This window comes from Macrobrachium rosenbergii, chromosome 8 (assembly GCF_040412425.1).
Source record: "Macrobrachium rosenbergii isolate ZJJX-2024 chromosome 8, ASM4041242v1, whole genome shotgun sequence".
NCBI classification, from domain to species: domain Eukaryota; kingdom Metazoa; phylum Arthropoda; class Malacostraca; order Decapoda; family Palaemonidae; genus Macrobrachium; species Macrobrachium rosenbergii.
Window position 1 is genome coordinate 57228924 of NC_089748.1, and position 18170 is coordinate 57247093.

Consider the following 18170-nt stretch of genomic DNA (forward strand, 5'->3'; position numbering starts at 1 on the left):
AGAATATTGCATGTAAATAAATAATTTAGTATTTAAATTATAAAATAAATATGTTCACAGCAAACCTAAACAGATAAATGTTATCTGCTACATTTTTCGAAGTTTCGGCATAGACATGGACAACATACTTGTACACACACAAAGCTTATTGTTTTAAAAAGTTTCTAAAAGTTTTCAAGAGAATTTTAGCACGTCAGAAAATGATTCCTGAGGGTCTCTTGGAAGATTTCATATGGATATACATAATTTCCCCTTCATGGAAACATGGGTCTCTTGGAAGATTTCATATGGATATACATAATTTCCCCTTCATGGAAACATGGATAATCATTTTGTGGTTCTTTTATTAGTGGTATATCAATTCCAGATGGAAAATAGTTGTGTCTCACTGCATCAAAGAAATAAAATCATTGGTTTTGAAGGACTAAGGTCTACTGTATTCACTTTCAAGTTTTTAACTGTTTATGAAAGGGAATATCATAACTCAAAAGAAAATAAAGGCATTGGAAAGGTATATATATCCTTCCATTAGGGGATAAGGCTTGTGTACAGGTATACGTCTTTGGCTATTTTAGGGAGTTTCTTCCCAAAATCAGGTCTTGTCCAAAGTCCGTCAACCAGGGTGGAAATAAATCAAGAGCTCTCTTCGGGGGAGGTCGATTACTGCATTCTCAAGGTTGATATTTACTTCAGGTAGCGCAACAGACGAGGTTCTGGCCGACGATCTGATGCGTAATCGTCACTACTTTCATTTGCTGCTGAAAATTGGATAATTGATTATGATGCTGCAGAGAAACTGTCATTTAAATTAAAATCTTGTTCACATTTTATCTTTACATAAGATTGATAATGTGGTGCCAGCTACAGAAATCCATTCAATAACTATCCTCAGACCTCCTTATTTTAATTATAACAATGTTATAACAACAAAATAATGATGAGCAATCACTGGTACTTTTGAAACAGGTTATAAAGGTCAAGTGATAATCTTTATTTCAATAACAGAATTGTCATGTGATACCAAAGGTCCTGCATTCTAGAATGCCTTTAGTTTTAAGACTTTTGCATGTATACAAGAAGCAGAAGGTTGCAAGTTCCTAGCAAAAAAAAAAAAAGTCACAAAAAATCAAAAACCATCATTGAGTGCCAAATAAATAACAGAGGCCAGTGTGATACATCTTTTGTGCAAACATAACTATATTAAGTTCCACAATTCACTTCGATGGCTCAGAAATAATCTCAGGCTACAGGAATTCTCTATCACATGTGCAACAATAAACTTAGCTGTAAGTGCCATTTCCTAGAGGTGTTGGCTACATATGATACATGCGAATCTTTATGCATAACTTATATAGTGTCAAAAGCAAAAATACCATGTGTCTTTTGCTCCAACCACAAAAGGCATATGGATGTAAGTGAAAATAATTTCATCTACTAAAACTGTTTCTCAACCAAACCCACAGATTAAGTGATTAGTTGATTTCAGAGATTAAAGTTTTAAATGGCAAAAGGCACTTGTACCATAAATAGAAGTAGAGACTGAAATCTGATAAGACATTTACAACAAGAGACTAAAGAAATAAATAATGTAAAAAGCAACATTAGAGGCCATAATTATAAAACAATGGAGGTAGATGCTTCTGTGTGATGGCTCATTCAAGTGAAAATTTCCACACAGTATACCAATTACTGACACTATTGTAGTTTTGCTGGTACCTTTGCTGGGCAAATGTAATAAGGTCCAGTTACAGGAATTTTTAACATGCTTGCAAGCTTACTGTTTCTGTATCTTCCCAAATGATTTTTTTCTAATTCTTATGATCAGGAAATATTTCAGAGATGCTTGTAAAGCACTCAGCTTTTTCCAATTTCATTCTAACATCCAACCATGTATTTCTTTTAGTAATTCATTCATAAAATATTGTTGCAATGTTATCTTTCTGAGTTGGGTAAGGATTTATTAATAACCATGGAAATTCTTATGACATCAAAAGCATTCTGTTATTAATGACACTCACCAGAGGATATATATATAGCTAAGAGCTGAAGGTTTTATATGATTGTAATACAGTTTTCCTTACCATCTGCATCTACATGTGGAGCAATTAAAGCTGGGTCTTGTAGAAGAATGGCAATTCTGATCATAGGAATACGAAGTAGTTCTGGTAGGCTGACACAGCCATCGCCATCACCGTCAACCTTTGCCAGAGCCTCTGTCATACTGTTGCCAGTTGGAGCTCCTCCCCCACTCGTTCCTCTGGGGTCTTCTTCATTCAGGAGGTTGACCTTCAATACAAGTTAACCATCAAACAATATGTCATTCATATATTCTTACAATATGCTATTCCTTGCAGGTCAGTTGCAGTTTGATATACTGGTATACAACATATTGTGCAAATATTTGTAGGTGATAATGTAGCTTTATGAACTTTTATCACGTGGTATTTGATACATAGATATGCCTAGGATATCATGAATAATAAAAAATTAATATTTTAACAAAAGACAAGTTTTAAAACCTAAAAACTATGTACTTTCCTTTACTTATACTTTCCATAGAAGTAGTAAAAGTTCTTATAGCCATTTCTTTTGAGCTGTTTTGTCACCTGTACCAAATGTGTTTTGGGTAATGAAGATGCTATAAAAATGCTTCCAATTATACCAGTGGTCAGTAATGTGATGGATATTTAAGAAAGAAGCAGAGCAACAGCATTGTGGGAAAATCAAATAGGTTCAGTTTGCTGGTAAGGCTTTGTTAGAGAACTATCTTTTGCTCAGCTATCAGAGAAGTTTGCTGAGCAATGAATAAAACGAGTAAGGTAACCACTGTACACCGAAGTCCCTTGCCACTTATGTAGATTGTTTTGAATTTATGGGACTTGAGACGTAAACACCTTGTGTGTAGGCAGATTCACCACACATCCTCAATAATTTTAAGTAGGATTTACAAGTATATTCTTCTTTATAAACAATTGACAGTGAATTAAAACTTTATTGTCTATGAAAAATGAAAAATTAAAGCTCCTCATAGCTCTTTCATCGATTTTAAATTAGTTATTGGTCAGGTCCTTGACAACTTTTGATTGAAATATATATATATATATATATATATATATATATATATATATATATATATATATATATATATATATATATATATATATATATATATATATATTATATATATATATTATAGATATACATTCCTTCCGTCAAAAGTTTTCAAGGATCTGACAATACCTAATAAAAATGGGATGAAAGTGAAGAATGTGCAACCATGAATTCCTGAGAAACAAAAGATGAGTTATTGTTCACAGAACTATGAGGAGCTTTCATTTTATTTTTCATTATTAGGCAATGAAGTTTAATTCACTGACAATTATGTATAGAGGTGAATGCACTTGTAAACCATATTTACTAGGTTGAGGACATGTGGTGAATCTGCCCACACACAACTTGTTTACATTACATCTGAAGTATATACCATATATATATATATATATATATATATATATATATATATATATATATATATATATATATATATATATATATATATATATATATATATATATCACATTAAGCTCTTTCTCTTAACAGAGACTGGGTCCAGAGAATGAAACAACACATTCATTGCCTCCTGCCTACTAGAACTACTGAATCATAGATGAAAGTTTGTGCAGAAAGTTCCCACAACATTAGCCTCTTGATACACCTACAGTATGTACAGTATAAGAGTCATCATCAGTGTTGAAACACCCTGTACTCACTTTGCTGTATATCACAATGTCACTCGTTCTGATACTAAGGATTTTCCTTTCCAATACTTCTCTTTCATAACACTTCTAAATAGTATTTTTTTTTCATTCTTTTACTATCCTCCATTTTTTCCATATGACCAAAACATCTCAAATCATGTATCCATCTTTTCACTTAACATGTTACACCTGCTTGTCTCTCAATGTCTCATATTCTCAGTTCTTATGCCACATTACATGAAAATTTCATTTTGACAGAGTTTGTAAAGGAGAGCTGGCTCAAACACTTCCCACATACATTACCACCTTGGCTTACATGCACACTGCAGGTCTCTTCCCATTCTTCTGCTCCATCTTGCTAGTTTTCTTGCTTCCCCTGTTCTGTGGCTCACCTCTTCTATCATTCCTACCATCATCCATTACATCTGTTCCCAAACACAAATCAACGGCTTCCATTCTGTCACCATTGATGTAACATTCCTTTCTCCATCAAACTACTTTTCATTTAACTCCATAAGCTAGCTTTTGCTCAAAATTATTCTCGACACTATACTTGTGCAAAAATTTTTGAACTGTTTAACACGTGTCTGCAGTTTTTCTTCACTGCATCCAACCAACACCCATCCTTTGCAGATATCTAAAATTCCAAACCAAAAGCAGGACTCATTTTCTTAGATTACAACTTTCCACCAAAAACTACTGTCCTGTGTGAATTCCCACATCACTCTATCCATGGAAATATTAAACAACCAAAGAGACAATAAACACCTTTGTCTTAGACGCACCTTACACCAAACTTGTCACTCTACTGTGTAGGTACACTGTAACAATAATTTACCATCGACGCTGAGTAATCCTGTTGGGTTCCGGCGCTGGTCTTCAGGACTTTAATTTCGTAATCGATAATTTACCATCTATACCATGCATTTCTCTACCAATTATAAGATTTTTTTTTTAGGTCCATGTACGACATGTATAACTTTTTACTTTTACTATAAAAAGTCTCGCGCAACAATATTGTAAGAAACAGTTGATTTACCTTTTAATCTACAGTATTTCTTAATCCAAAACCCTACCACACATACCCCTTGGTATACTGAGTAATACTGTGCTTCCATAATGATTAGTGTCACCTCTGTCCCTTAAGCCTTTGAATAAAGAAACAATATTCTTACCGCCCTTTCCCTCAAAAGCTTTCCATCACCGAGATATACCTTACAAACCCAGATTAGCCAATCACCCACACAATCACTGTAGCTTGAGCTTGCAATCCCTTCACGTGCACTTATCCATACAATATTCAAATTAATACATAAGTACAGTCATGTATATATATATATATATATATATATATATATATATATATATATATATATATATATATATATATATATATATATATATATATATATATATATATATATATATATATATATATATATATATATATATATATGTGTGTGTGTGTGTGTGTGTATGTATTATCTAAATGTATGAGTGTAGTGGAAAACTTTCACAAAGTTTTTTTTTCTTTTAATTTCAGTAGGTTGCTTCTCTTCAGTGTCACTGAAACATTTCGTAGTCCCACCTATTTGAAAATCGTTTACTTTATTGTACATTGCTTTTATCAGGTCAGCTTATTTTTATACCTTAAGACATGATTTAAAAAATTTATTACCAAATCAGTAATCCATTTTCAGTTACGTATAATTATCTCGAATCCTCAGTGACCTCTTGATCGACATAAAATCGTTGAGATGATTTTGTAATTCTGAAATATATGCCAACAATTTTGAATGCCTTTATGTTGACGCTGATGTGTGGCCTTCCTGAAATCCAGACTTATAGTTAAAAATGGGTGGGATCTACTTCCAAGTTAACGATTGGTCCCCCTCTTGAAAGAAAGGCCCCTGGGGTATCAGATGCAAGTAATGAGTTCCGTGGATTGGAAGAAACACCTTTTAATCACTGCCTGAGATTGTGCTTGTTTAAACAAATTTTAAAGTTTTGAGTGAATGTGTTATAATTATACCTGTCGTAACTGAACACAGGTCGAGACGGTACACTTACGGCTACCGTTGTTTTAATGGCCAGCTATTAACTCGCAATGAACACCCTTCAAGGTGTTGAGCAGAGAGAATAGGTACCTTGGTTCTCTTAATTATAGTTTAATTGCTCAATTTGGCTCCACTAAATTTCGGGCAGAGATAATCCTACCCTCTGTAGTCTCTCTCTTTTCCCTTGTAGACCGATTTGATATCGTGTGGTGAAAAGACAGAGGAAAATTATTCCCCTTATTTCCAGTTTAGGAGCGTATTTCGGTTAATCACACGCACAAACAAAATTTACAAAAAACTGAGAACAAAGGTTTATAATTTGCTTGAGGATATAACTATTAGACCACAGAAGACCTAATGGTAGCCTACCATAAAACATTTCCTAGAGAAGGCTACATAGTAGGCTATATATATATATATATATATATATATATATATATATATATATATATATATATATATATATATAGAGAGAGAGAGAGAGAGAGAGAGAGAGAGAGAGAGAGAGAGAGAGAGAGAGAGAGAGGCATACAGTGATTTAAAAGGCTCTAGATTAAATGTTGATCGGGACTGACAAATATCACGAAAATAAGAGCAAAAACTTACGTACATCACTACCCAACAATATGTTGCTACAGTGTAAAATTCGATTCTAAAACAATATCTTTTCATAACATTTTCAAGCAATAAACAGTAAAGGAGATACTGTAGCACATGAAATTTAAAACAAAGAGCTCTTGCACTCTTTTCTAATAGTATCTTGACACAATCGCTTGTCATTCTCATACGTGTGTAGAGTATACACTGTACAGTAGAAGTTAGTTAACATCACGCAACCGAGGAATGTTTTTGTAAAACCTCGTGATGCGCGTAATATAGTGATCGGTGCATTGCCGCTCCCGTGAGTTGTCTGGCAGTATGGTTCATTCCTCTTCAGTTTATTGACAAATATGGAACCTTTTGAGGTCTAACTTTATTGTTACCAGAGGGTAAGCCTTCACGCACCACATAAAAAAACCAGAGAGAGCCTAGTTCTTGGCTGCGCCTCGCCAGTTGAAGGTAGGAGACAGGCCTATGTGATTAAATTGTTAACGTGAAAGAAAATGGGCAGTGGGACGGTTCCGCCACAGAGTATGTAGGTTAGGCCACTATAATGTCATTGTTGCTAAAATTTGGTGGAAGTAACACCGAACTGCCATTTTTTTTTTTAACAAACTAGGCCCATATTTAGAGTTGTGGTCACATCGTGTTGTAATACTATATATTACAGGTCTTCCTTTAGTTTTGCTCCGGTAGACCTAGCGTTCGGCCATCGAATTATCGATCCTTTTTGTGTGGCCCACCCTAAAAGACTTAAATTCACAACATTATCGATAGAGTGCTAAGCAAAGGCCTCTCTCTTATTAGCCGGGCAGTAGTTCATGTAACATGCCAAACCCACTTCTACTTCACGATTGATGGGTATTATAATTGTACTTTAGTCTACACACTTGACGGTTATATAGGCTGGTTTACAGCTGATGGGAGGACGATTTAGTAGGGGAAGGGAGTAGATGGAATATGTAGTGGGTAAGGCATAATGAAATTGGAATACTGCGGACGGGAAAAGTATACACGTCCTGTAATGGCGATGATATCCATGATGTCTATTATGTTGGCATTTGGCTGATCACCGCATAAAGCAGCTCTATTAGCAAGGAATTTTAATGTTAAGTTTTTCATGTTTTCATACTTTTGTGTAGCAAAGCAAGGCATTTTTGAGAGCACTACTGTATATCAATTTTAGTTTTTATTTTAGTAGTGAAATTACTGATTTTCATATTCTTGGTAAAAGTGCAAAAGAGTTAACACGTCGGGCCTATATCTGCTTGTCGCTGGCGAGTGGCGATTTAAAAGTTGGTCAAAGTTATATTTCAACAAGGAGGCAACCTAACCTAACATCATCTTAACCACACCTAACCTTAGGCGTCGTCCCCCTGACCTTGGTGGGGGATGGGGGCCTCTCTCCCCTGGAGGCGCCCCCCAACATAGCGTCATGCATAGCAGAACGGTGTGTGCTTGGCAGTTCTGTAGTATTTTCCTTTTGTTTATCTGATCGAGTTAGTAACCAGTGAAAATATGCTGATGGATGGTGCCTATAGCACCACAGGCTCCTCTAGGAGCAAGAGTTTCAGTTGACATAATGGCAGCTTTATAAAAAAAAATGCCAAGAAAATTGCAGTCAATTAGTGTTAAACAACATCATCTTAGTCGCAGCATTGGTAGCCAGACAAACTGCTTGACAGCTTGAATAGACCGTCGGCAAATGAACATAATACTCCAAGTCAACTTACGTAAAACAAGGCAGGAAAATAATCTGTTCCCTTAAAAATGGACTATCCAAACATCATGTCCCCCCTAGTCGCTGGTGCTTTGAATGGCATCAGTGAGAACTGCTTATGGTGTGTTGGCAATTTGTCACCTTAGCAGGGTCGAATAGCTATCTGAACAAGTCGTTGTCACGTGGAAGACTTTGGTTCGTTCCTAGGCAAGATTTACACAGAGTCATTAGCTGTCTTGGAACAATTAGTCCTCCTCTAGCGGCAAGATCAATCAGGAAAGCCAAAGCCTAGAATTTTTCGGCGCCTGCCAGTCTAGGGATGTCAAAAGGTTGATTTTTGTGATCGCTTGTGATGTGTTCATTAAACAAGACTAATAGTTTGCTACCGTAGATAGGCCTTTCTACTCCATCAGGGTTGACGTGCACATATTAACAAAGAATACGCACGACTAGAAGAAAAGATCATGGTATTGCATTGCTACTAATCATTTCGTAAATATTCTACTTAACTGGAGTATTAGGGACAATTAAAAGCGTTGTCATACATATCAGGGTCTATACTAACAATTTTTTTTTTTATCTTGTGATAGATCATCAAAAGGTTCATATATTGTTAAATGGAGAAACGTTTGACAGCGTAAAGGTTTTTTTTTCCAACCAACTTTAGGGAGCAGGCTAATAAGTATTTAAGTAATATAACTAATACTATTCATTGTGTAATTAGGTGTTTAAATTATGGTTATAGGACAATCACCAACTTTCTATAGGTTTGGCTAATAAGAACTAGCCTACATCTGACATATGTAGCCAGTGCTAAAACTGGTGTCTTGTTTTACAACTTTCATCACAGGATAATTCATTACAATGATTTGTAACACAGGACGTAGAAAATGTTGTTCATATCCCAAAACATTTCTTAGACTGTTCAAATTACATGCCTTTGACGATTCCAAAACAGACTGTTATTGTTGGTCTATGGACAGGAAAACAAAAGCTCATAAATAGAATATGTTAAACAAAATAAATAGCATAGCTTGAATCACACCTCGAATGTTGTTACCTCGTATGGCTGTATTTCCGTGTAAACAAAAGTGCCAACTCTTTTGGTAACTGGGACATTACCAACTTCAGTTTTACCACCGCCTTTGGTTACTTTGTGCGAAACATAGAGGCAAGGTGCAAAACGATTCCACAGAAAGTACTATATCGTCTTTATTTTCATCCATACCAAATCTCAGTCCACATAATATACGGTTTTTTGGCAATACAGAAATCCAAGAACAAATTTTTTTTATCAGCATACTGTTTTGTTATTTCATTGTTTATTAGCCACATTTTCAGTAGCAGCTTAATGATTACTATTAAGATTACTGTGCTGAAAATCCCTATGCTGTGTACTGTTCATGTGGAGAGATTTTGGAATTGGAAGAACGTAATAATTACAGTATGAAAAACAAGGATGGCAAGACGATGATTTTTTCGAATTAATGCATCGACATGATTAACTTGAAAACCAAACTTTATCTGGAATTTCCATTCATTTGAAAGCACTGATGATTATCTGAAACATCCGTTTTACTGTGGCGTTGCATTTTGTAAATAAGTGCAGTTGATTAGCTCATAAACAAAAATGTGTAAAATAAAGGAGCTTCAGAGCAAAGACGACGTAAGGGTGCATGAGCATCCATTTTGGCATATAACATTAATGCGTGATACCAGCAAAGGAGTGACACAAATGAACCTATTACCAACAAAGAAAAGACCACTAACCAGAGGGGGCAGATCACCACGTCGTCCAATTCTGGGCAAATGTTTTGGAGTTTCTGCGAAAAAGTGTCCAGCGTCACTGTGAACTAGACTGACCATTGTGGCCACCACTGCGACGGATACCATCCAAGACATATCTGAAAGTGGGAAAAGATTATTTTTTTTTTTATAATGCTGAAAGATATTTTTTTTATAGTTTGCAATCATTATAATAATTTAGGATGTTGTTAAACAAGTGGAATGCTTATTTCTCTCTAGAATATAATAAAGTTATTCTGCAGATTACAATTTATTCGATAAATCTTGATATATAAAGAGTAGGTCCTATATTCGTGGCACCGTTGGACTGTGGAACAGCATCCCAGGGGATGTCGTGCATCTGGAGCTTCAGAAGTTCAAGCGAAGATGCAGTGCATTACTACCCTAATACTAGTCACCTTGCATTTTAATACATTTTTACCTATTTATTAATTTATTCATTTATTTTTTTTTTCATTTTTAGTAAGTGGGATCTCTTCTTTGTTTATTTCCCTTTACCTCTTCTTACTTCTTCCTAACGGACACCATGTTCTTGGGAAGCTTGAATTTGAAATCGGTGCCCCTGTGAGCTTGTTTCATATGAATAGCTTTCATCTTATGAATAATAATAATAATAATAATAATAATAATAATAATAATAATAATAATAATAATAATAATAATAATAATAGTAATAAAAATCCACAATTATATAGTAAATATATTACTATGTAAAAAATCAAAGAGAATATATTTACTATATAATTGTGGATTTTATTACTCAGAACGAAATTGTGAATCTATTCAATAATAATAATAATAATAATAATAATAATAAATTTTTAGTACAAGTATTAACACTGATCTACGGTAGCTGATTACTAAGGCACGTTACAAGATACATAGAAAATGGTAATTTTCATCTTGCCGTTAGTTTTGCTAAGGTACATTTCAGATAATATCGGCTCAGATGGACCTGCATAAGAATACGACTGTATTTACCTGTAAACATGTGGAATATGTTAATAAGCATGATCGTACTTCAGTAAACATTTCGTTTGTGGGAAAAACGCATCGCTGTTTGAGACTTTATTATTAACATTTATTATAAGTTGCTGTATAGTGGATGGAGAGAGAGAGAGAGAGAGAGAGAGAGAGAGAGAGAGAGACTGAAAAATGAACGAAAGCGATAGTCGTGATAATAAGAAAAAGTAAAAGAGTCTCTCTCTCTCTCTCTCTCTCTCTCTCTCTCTCTCTCTCTCTCTCTCTCTCTCTCTTCATTTCGGAGAAAGTCGATTTCCGTAAATTCATGGGCTTTTATAAGATCATTTTACAAGGAAATACCAAGAGTATGTAGATGTAAGGATCTTAATAGTCTGGAACTTTTAGGATATATATATATATATATATATATATATATATATATATATATATATATATATATATATATATATATATATATATATATACACATGTGTGTGTATGTATGTATGTGTGTGTGTTCATGTATCTTCACTATATCAGTAGGTTTCGGTAGTCTCTTTAGACACCCAAAGGTTAGTGAACCCAGGTCTGGGAAAACTTACAAAGCTAATATTAACCCGAAATTTTCCAGGCCCATTCTGTTTCTCATTGTCTAAGAATTATTTTGTTATTTGTTAAGCACACGTGGGTACGTGTGTCTTATATATTCTTATGTAGACTGTGTAATTAGTATTGTTTACCTTTAGTAAAGATAAAGATGTGTTCGTCCATTTTTCTGTAGTTTCTAATTCTACTTGCTACTTGCGAACTTCAAAACTGAAACAGTAAATGAATTAAGGAAACGGAGACGTCAGAAGTTTTTTTTTTTTTTTTTTTTTTTTTTTAGGTTATTATGCATAAAAGTTTTTCATAGAAAGGAGAAGAATTAATGTAACTTAGCAAGGATTGAAGTTAACGTTTACGAAAGGAAATAATTGCGATGCCATTAGCAAAATACTCGATGGACAGGTACTCATATAGGTCTCTCTCTCTCTCTCTCTCTCTCTCTCTCTCTCTCTCTCTCTCTCTCTCTCTCTCTCTCTCTCTCTCTCAAGTACAGACGCAAATTCATAATGTAAAGTACATAAAGCAGTTGCATATCATAAGTATTTTATGTGTAACCAAAGGATGCAAATAGACTAGTAACTAAGAAAATATTAAATAACAGGAAATATGACCCCGTGTTTGTGCTTTTTGTCTGCTTGCAAATTAGACATTACTTGCAAATTACAGCATCGTGCATGATTTACAATGAACAATTTTAAACCAGTATACTAAGAATACAAACTAATACTGTAACTGTTATCAAACTCTTATGATTATTTTCATAATTTCATTGGCTGACTTCTGGTTTTGAATTAATATTATATTTAAGTATTTTCTGCTATTGCTATGGAGCCATTTGTATACGACTGTATACAGACTGTACTGCATTCGCCTCTCACTCACTCAGATTTTTTTTCTGCTTCCCTAGACCGTTTTTTGTTTTTTTCCTCTCCCGACAATTGTCGCTCTTTTCCGCCTTCCTTTGTCACGACACCCAGCTGCGTCGCCTGACGACCCTCAAGGTAATGGCATTAGCTTGTTTCCTGAGGGAGCGCTAACCTCTTCAGTTTATTATATGTTACGATCCGCACGGCCGCTGCTGCTCTTCGTTTGTTTGTAGGGACGCGTGATTTAGGCCGTTGTTTCGTGCGATAGTTGTTGGATGTCGGAAGGAACAACTGTATGTAGAAGTTTGAATGAAAACCAGCTTTGATTGAAAATTCGCAGGCTAAAGTTAATGGAATGAAAGTATGATTTTTACGCAGTCTCGATATAGCAAGAGGAAGTAAAATTTTCCGTTGGGTACTTTGTCATTATTATTATTATGTTTTCTTATTTTTGTTTTTTTTTTTATTCGTAACTAGAGTGTAACATTAAATGTCGTTTTTACTATAATTGCACGAATTCAAAATATTTTTTCTTTTAATTTTTAATCATGCAGGCTCATTATTTTATTAAAACATCATAGTTTTCACTGTCTAATCTACTGTAATTATAATGAAAATCATTTATAAGTCTTAAGAGAAGCTTTATTTAAAGAAATCAACTTGTGGTATATCTTTGAGGGGGTCGACCAGCGCCTTAGTTCTTTGTTTTTCTTCTTTTTTCCTATAATGGCTGACCTAGATTTGCTCTACTTCCTAAGTCTGCGTCAAAGAAGAAGAGGGAGAAGAACAGAAGAACGTTAAATGGGGTACAGTGCAGTTGTTGCTATCAAAGTGCGTTAAAATTGAAATATGGCGTATAACATGCGTAGAGTTTGACAGGGTTCCTGGATAATTTTTCCATCCTAGTATAATGTATATTCCTCATTGGGGTGTAAAACAAGGTGTATATGCGCATGCAGTGTAACACACATATTTTCGTATAGTTATAAATGCAGAAAATTACGTATTTAAATTATACATGTTTTTGTGAAGAAAACCGAGGCAATCAAAATAGGTAGGCTATTATTATTATTATTATTATTATTATTATTATTATTATTATTATTATTTGTTTGGTCGAGACCCCTGTCTCAAACATTTTCTGTTGAACAGTTGCAGCATTAGCAGAATTTATCTAGTACATTACCTTTTCTTTGTTCTTAAGAATTCTTTCCTCTGTAGCACACGGCAAGGGGAGTAATGACCCCGATAATATTGCTTCATTAACGGCAAGGAATAACAAAAGTCTTAAGGATACTTAACTGTACAGAACCTCAATGGCAAAAATACAGGTACAGATACGAAGAAAAAATAGGTGTAAGGTCCTTTAAATATACTCAGAGTATATTTAAAGGACCTTGGAAAGGGGGAAGTCCAGAGAGTGGCGGTGGGGTCTTCAGAGTATATGTGGAGTTCCGTAGGGTATTGCGTTATGGCTCCTACCCTTCCCTGATGGTTATAGGAGCAACGGAGAAAACTCAGGAGTTTTAACCTCTGCCAGTGAGCGGAAAGGTGGCCACAGTGATTAGCAAGACACATAATAATAATAATAATAATAATAATAATAATAATAATAATAATAATAATAATAATGATGATGATTATGAGTATTATTATCGTTATTATTATTATTTATTATTAAACGGATCATTCTGTATATTTTTATAATGAAGGTTTAGTTGTGAATCAGAGCTAATTTAGTATCTGAGCAAATTGCGTTTACGGGCTGCTCTATGAACAAGAACCCGTGCTAGCACAAAGCTAGTTTAATAAAAAACAACAGCAACAAATTGCTCTTAAGTACCGAAGATGTCAGGAAGTTGTTACATCTTCTTTCAAGATTTATTTTTTGTTTGCAGTAGAAAGTAGACAGAACTGGTAACCCTACTCCTATTGTCCCAGTCCTGAAGGATATGAGGAAATGGTCAGAAGGAAAAAGATGGTTAACTTCAGACACGAACGAAATAGAAGCTCGGAGAGAATTCCACAACTTGTTGTAATGGTTGATTTCCATGAGGAGAACAGCTTTCATATTGGTGGTATCAGCCAAGCTTGATATTCAGTGATAAAAAAATCCGACCTTTGCTGAACTGTCTTTATATTTCATTCGAGAGTGTGTGTATGTGTGTGTGTATATATATATATATATATATATATATATATATATATATATATATATATATATATATATATATATATATATATATGTCGTATGTATGTATATAGGTATGTATGTATGTATGTATATAATTTTTTCCTGTTTCTAGAATTTAAAACAAATCATAGTTTAAAAAAATACTAAATTCCCCACACCCATATGCCATGGAATTCTCTCAATGATCCTGTTTCCCCAGAATCTCACAACTACCGCCATTTTCTCGCTTTGTTTCAAGGTAGAACCCTGTCTTTTTCCTTTTTCAAATTTTTTTTCTCAGGGCGTGCCAGATTAAGCTGGCCGTCCCGTTGGGACCTTCTGATTTATATGAATAAAAATGAAAATGACTTTTTAAAAACAAATATTGTTTTCACACAATCTTTCCATTCTTCTCTCTGCATAGGGGTTGACATGGCGGGATTAAAAGATCTCCGTTCAATTTTGCTGGTCAACATAGGGTATTCCCAGCAGGCAAGTGTACGGCTGAACGGCAAATCTGGATAGGCGCAAGTTAGCAACTGGTGGGTGACGCCATAAAAAAGTGAGTTTCCATAATTTACTCAGCTTAAAAATAATGGTAGGTTCTTGTTTGTGAGAGCAAATAGTAACGGTAGCAGCATTTGTTATCACCAAGCGAAGATGCAATGCACTACTACCCTAATGTATACTATTCTTCTTGCATTTTAATACATTTCATCTGTTTATTAATTTATTTTTTCTTTTATAATAAGTGAGATCTCTTCTTTCTGTGTTTCACTTCTTCCTAATGAGCACCATATTCTTTGGAAGCTTGTATATCAAGTCAGAGGCCCCTTTGGGCTTGTTCCATTTGAATAGGGTTCATCGTCTGAATAATAATAATAATAATAATAATAATAATAATAATAATAATAATAATAATAATAATAATAATAATAATATTATTATTATTATTATTATTATTATTATTATTATTATTATTATTATTATTATTATTATTATTATTGGAGATATAAATCCACAGTTATGCATATGAATATATATTTAAAGATAAAACTGTACAGATAGCTTTTGGGAACCTATATAATTTTATCTTTAAATATATACGTACATATACATAACTGTGGATTTGTATCTCCATTTTAAAACTCATGCTGCTATGAGTATTTTTATTATTATTATTATTATTAGTAGTAGTAGTAGTAGTGGTAGTAGTAGTAATTATTATTATTATTATTATTATTATTATTATTATTATTATTATTATTATTATTATTAGTAGTAGTTAGTAGTAGTAGTAGTAGTAGTAGTAGTAGTGGTGGTAACAACAGTTATAAGAGTATTAATAAAGGCGTTGAGTACAATAACATTGTGGCAGGAAATTTAAAGGGAGGAATAATGAATTAGTCAGGAAATTGTAAAGACAAATAATAAGAGGAAAGTGTATATTGATAATATAGTTTTGGAAAATTCTAGACCACGAATTTTGACAAAAGCACAGGATTTTAGTAAACCTTCATCAAGAAAGACTCCTGGGGCTAAGTATGTACCAGGAAAAACTTCACATATAAATTTGCAGTAGCACTAATTGACCCAATGTAGGAACGAGATATAGTAGTCAAGATGCGCTATTTATTTTAGGGTTATTTTATGCAAATCACATTTCACGTATTTTGTTATTCAACATTATTTTCATGCAAAGAATATTAGATAGAAAAAGATGGCAAGAGGCGAATAACCCTTACTTTCGCAAATGTTATAATTTTTAAATTGATAATTAAAGGTAATGGTAAATAAAAGATGGATGATGTTCTGGTTATTGAGAAAGCTAAGGTAGTGGTTTCAGTGAATGAATAAGTGGCTACTTGTTAAGAGAACGTCTAGCAAATGTCAGTACGTGACGCTAGATTTTTAAGTTTTGATAAAACTCAAGTTTTCCTCTCATAAATGGGACATAATCCATAACATCTTACTAAAGAGAATGGTGACTGGAAAGTACAGCCTCCGAGAATGCAGTTCTTGTGCTGGTGATACAGAAGTATTTAACGTTAAGTTAAGTATACCTTAGTTTAACCAGACCACTGAGCTGATTAACAGCTCTCCTAGGGCTGGCCCGAAGGATTAGATTTATTTTACGTGGCTAAGAACCAGTTGGTTACCAAGCAACGGGACCTACAGCTTATTGTGAAATCCGAACCACATTATAACGAGAAATGAATTTCTATCACCAGAAATAAATTTCTCTAATTCTTCATTGGTCGGTCGGAGAATCGAACACGGGCCCAGCAGAGTGCTATCCGAGAACGATAACAACCCGTCCAATGAGGAACACATTTAACGTAAAGAAAAGTGTGGACGAGTGTGAAGAAGCAACAAGTGAAGTATTCACTCCAGAATACCCTTCAGTGGCATTAGCGTGAACTGTCTCCATTGAAGATCTCTTATGGAAGATATTTCATAACGTTTTGAAATAATGTAAGAATAGGCATAGTACCCATTGCCTGCCACACGCATTACATTTAAATACGGTACAAATTAATTTTGTCCTATATTTCGAGCATATTTTTGTCAGTGACTTAAAACATCAAAGAAAGAACATCACCAATGTAAGAGGTATTTTTCCTCTAAAACGCTGTACAGGAGAACAGTGGGATTATTAATTTGGTTCCAGTGAGCAACGAGGGAGGGTAGGCAATTGATCTGTACAAAATAATATGACCAAACGCACAGTCGAACTCCGCAAATTCAAAGCATATGCGCTGAAACTGTTTTGATTTGTAGATGGTTACTTGGAGCCATACGTTTATTTTATTGCCCATTTCTGCGCCGAGAATGAATCTCACTGGGGTGGCAAATCTTGTGCATTTCATATTCTACTAATTTCATTTATGAATTCCATCATCCTAAGGAACGTCATATGAGTACACACACACACACACACACACACACACACACACACATATATATATACATACATATATATATATATATATATATATATATATATATATATATATATATATATATATATATATATATATATATATATATATATATATATATATATAGTAACACGTGTGACATTCTTTTATGTTCTCGAATATCGAGCCTCAAATATCGTTTAATATCCAGTTTACTGTAACTGGGGAATAACTTACACTCTTGCGGCATTATAAATGGTAAGCGGTTCGTCCACGGTACAAATCAAACCGATGCCTGATTTAGATAGACAGTGACTTAGACCACTGAGCCATCAAGAGAAATATAAGTTGATACTGACTCTGCTGTATATATGACTGTTGAATTCTAAGTTCAGAACCTGAATTCAACAGGCACAAGTACATCAGAGTTGATATAGACTTATATCTCTCTTGATGACTCAGCGGTCTAAGTCACTGTCTATCTGTTTCTAAAGCAGGAATGGGTTCGAATCTTGCCGCGGACGAAGCACTTATCATCTATAAGTCCACTTAGTTGTAAGTTATTCTCAAGATATAAATTGGATTTAAAATGATATACTGTATATATTTATATTATATGTATATAAAGTATATATATATATATATATAAATATATATATATATATATATATATATATATATATATATATATATATATATA

General features: G+C 33.9%; 2 protein-coding genes across 4 annotated transcripts in view; one reads left to right on the forward strand and one right to left on the reverse strand.

Annotated features, from left to right (window-relative positions):
- Positions 1-326: 326 nt before the first annotated feature.
- Positions 327-18170, reverse strand: part of LOC136840903 (uncharacterized) — a 53159-nt gene continuing 35315 nt past the window's right edge. For 2 of the 3 annotated variants that reach the window (XM_067107866.1, XM_067107865.1), the window contains exons 2-4: positions 9906-10039; positions 2082-2286; positions 327-758 (exon numbers count right to left, since the gene is read on the reverse strand). In XM_067107866.1, the coding sequence (XP_066963967.1) occupies positions 685-758; positions 2082-2286; positions 9906-10037 (411 nt within the window). In that variant the 5' untranslated portion in view covers positions 10038-10039 and the 3' untranslated portion in view covers positions 327-684. The remainder of the gene's footprint in view (positions 759-2081; positions 2287-9905; positions 10040-18170) is intronic. The other variant, XM_067107867.1, reaches the window with a different exon arrangement.
- Positions 6705-18170, forward strand: part of ERp44 (Endoplasmic reticulum protein 44) — a 157127-nt gene continuing 145661 nt past the window's right edge. The window contains exons 1-2 of the mRNA XM_067107863.1: positions 6705-6874; positions 14974-15111. The gene's annotated coding sequence lies outside the window, so the exon portion shown is untranslated. The remainder of the gene's footprint in view (positions 6875-14973; positions 15112-18170) is intronic.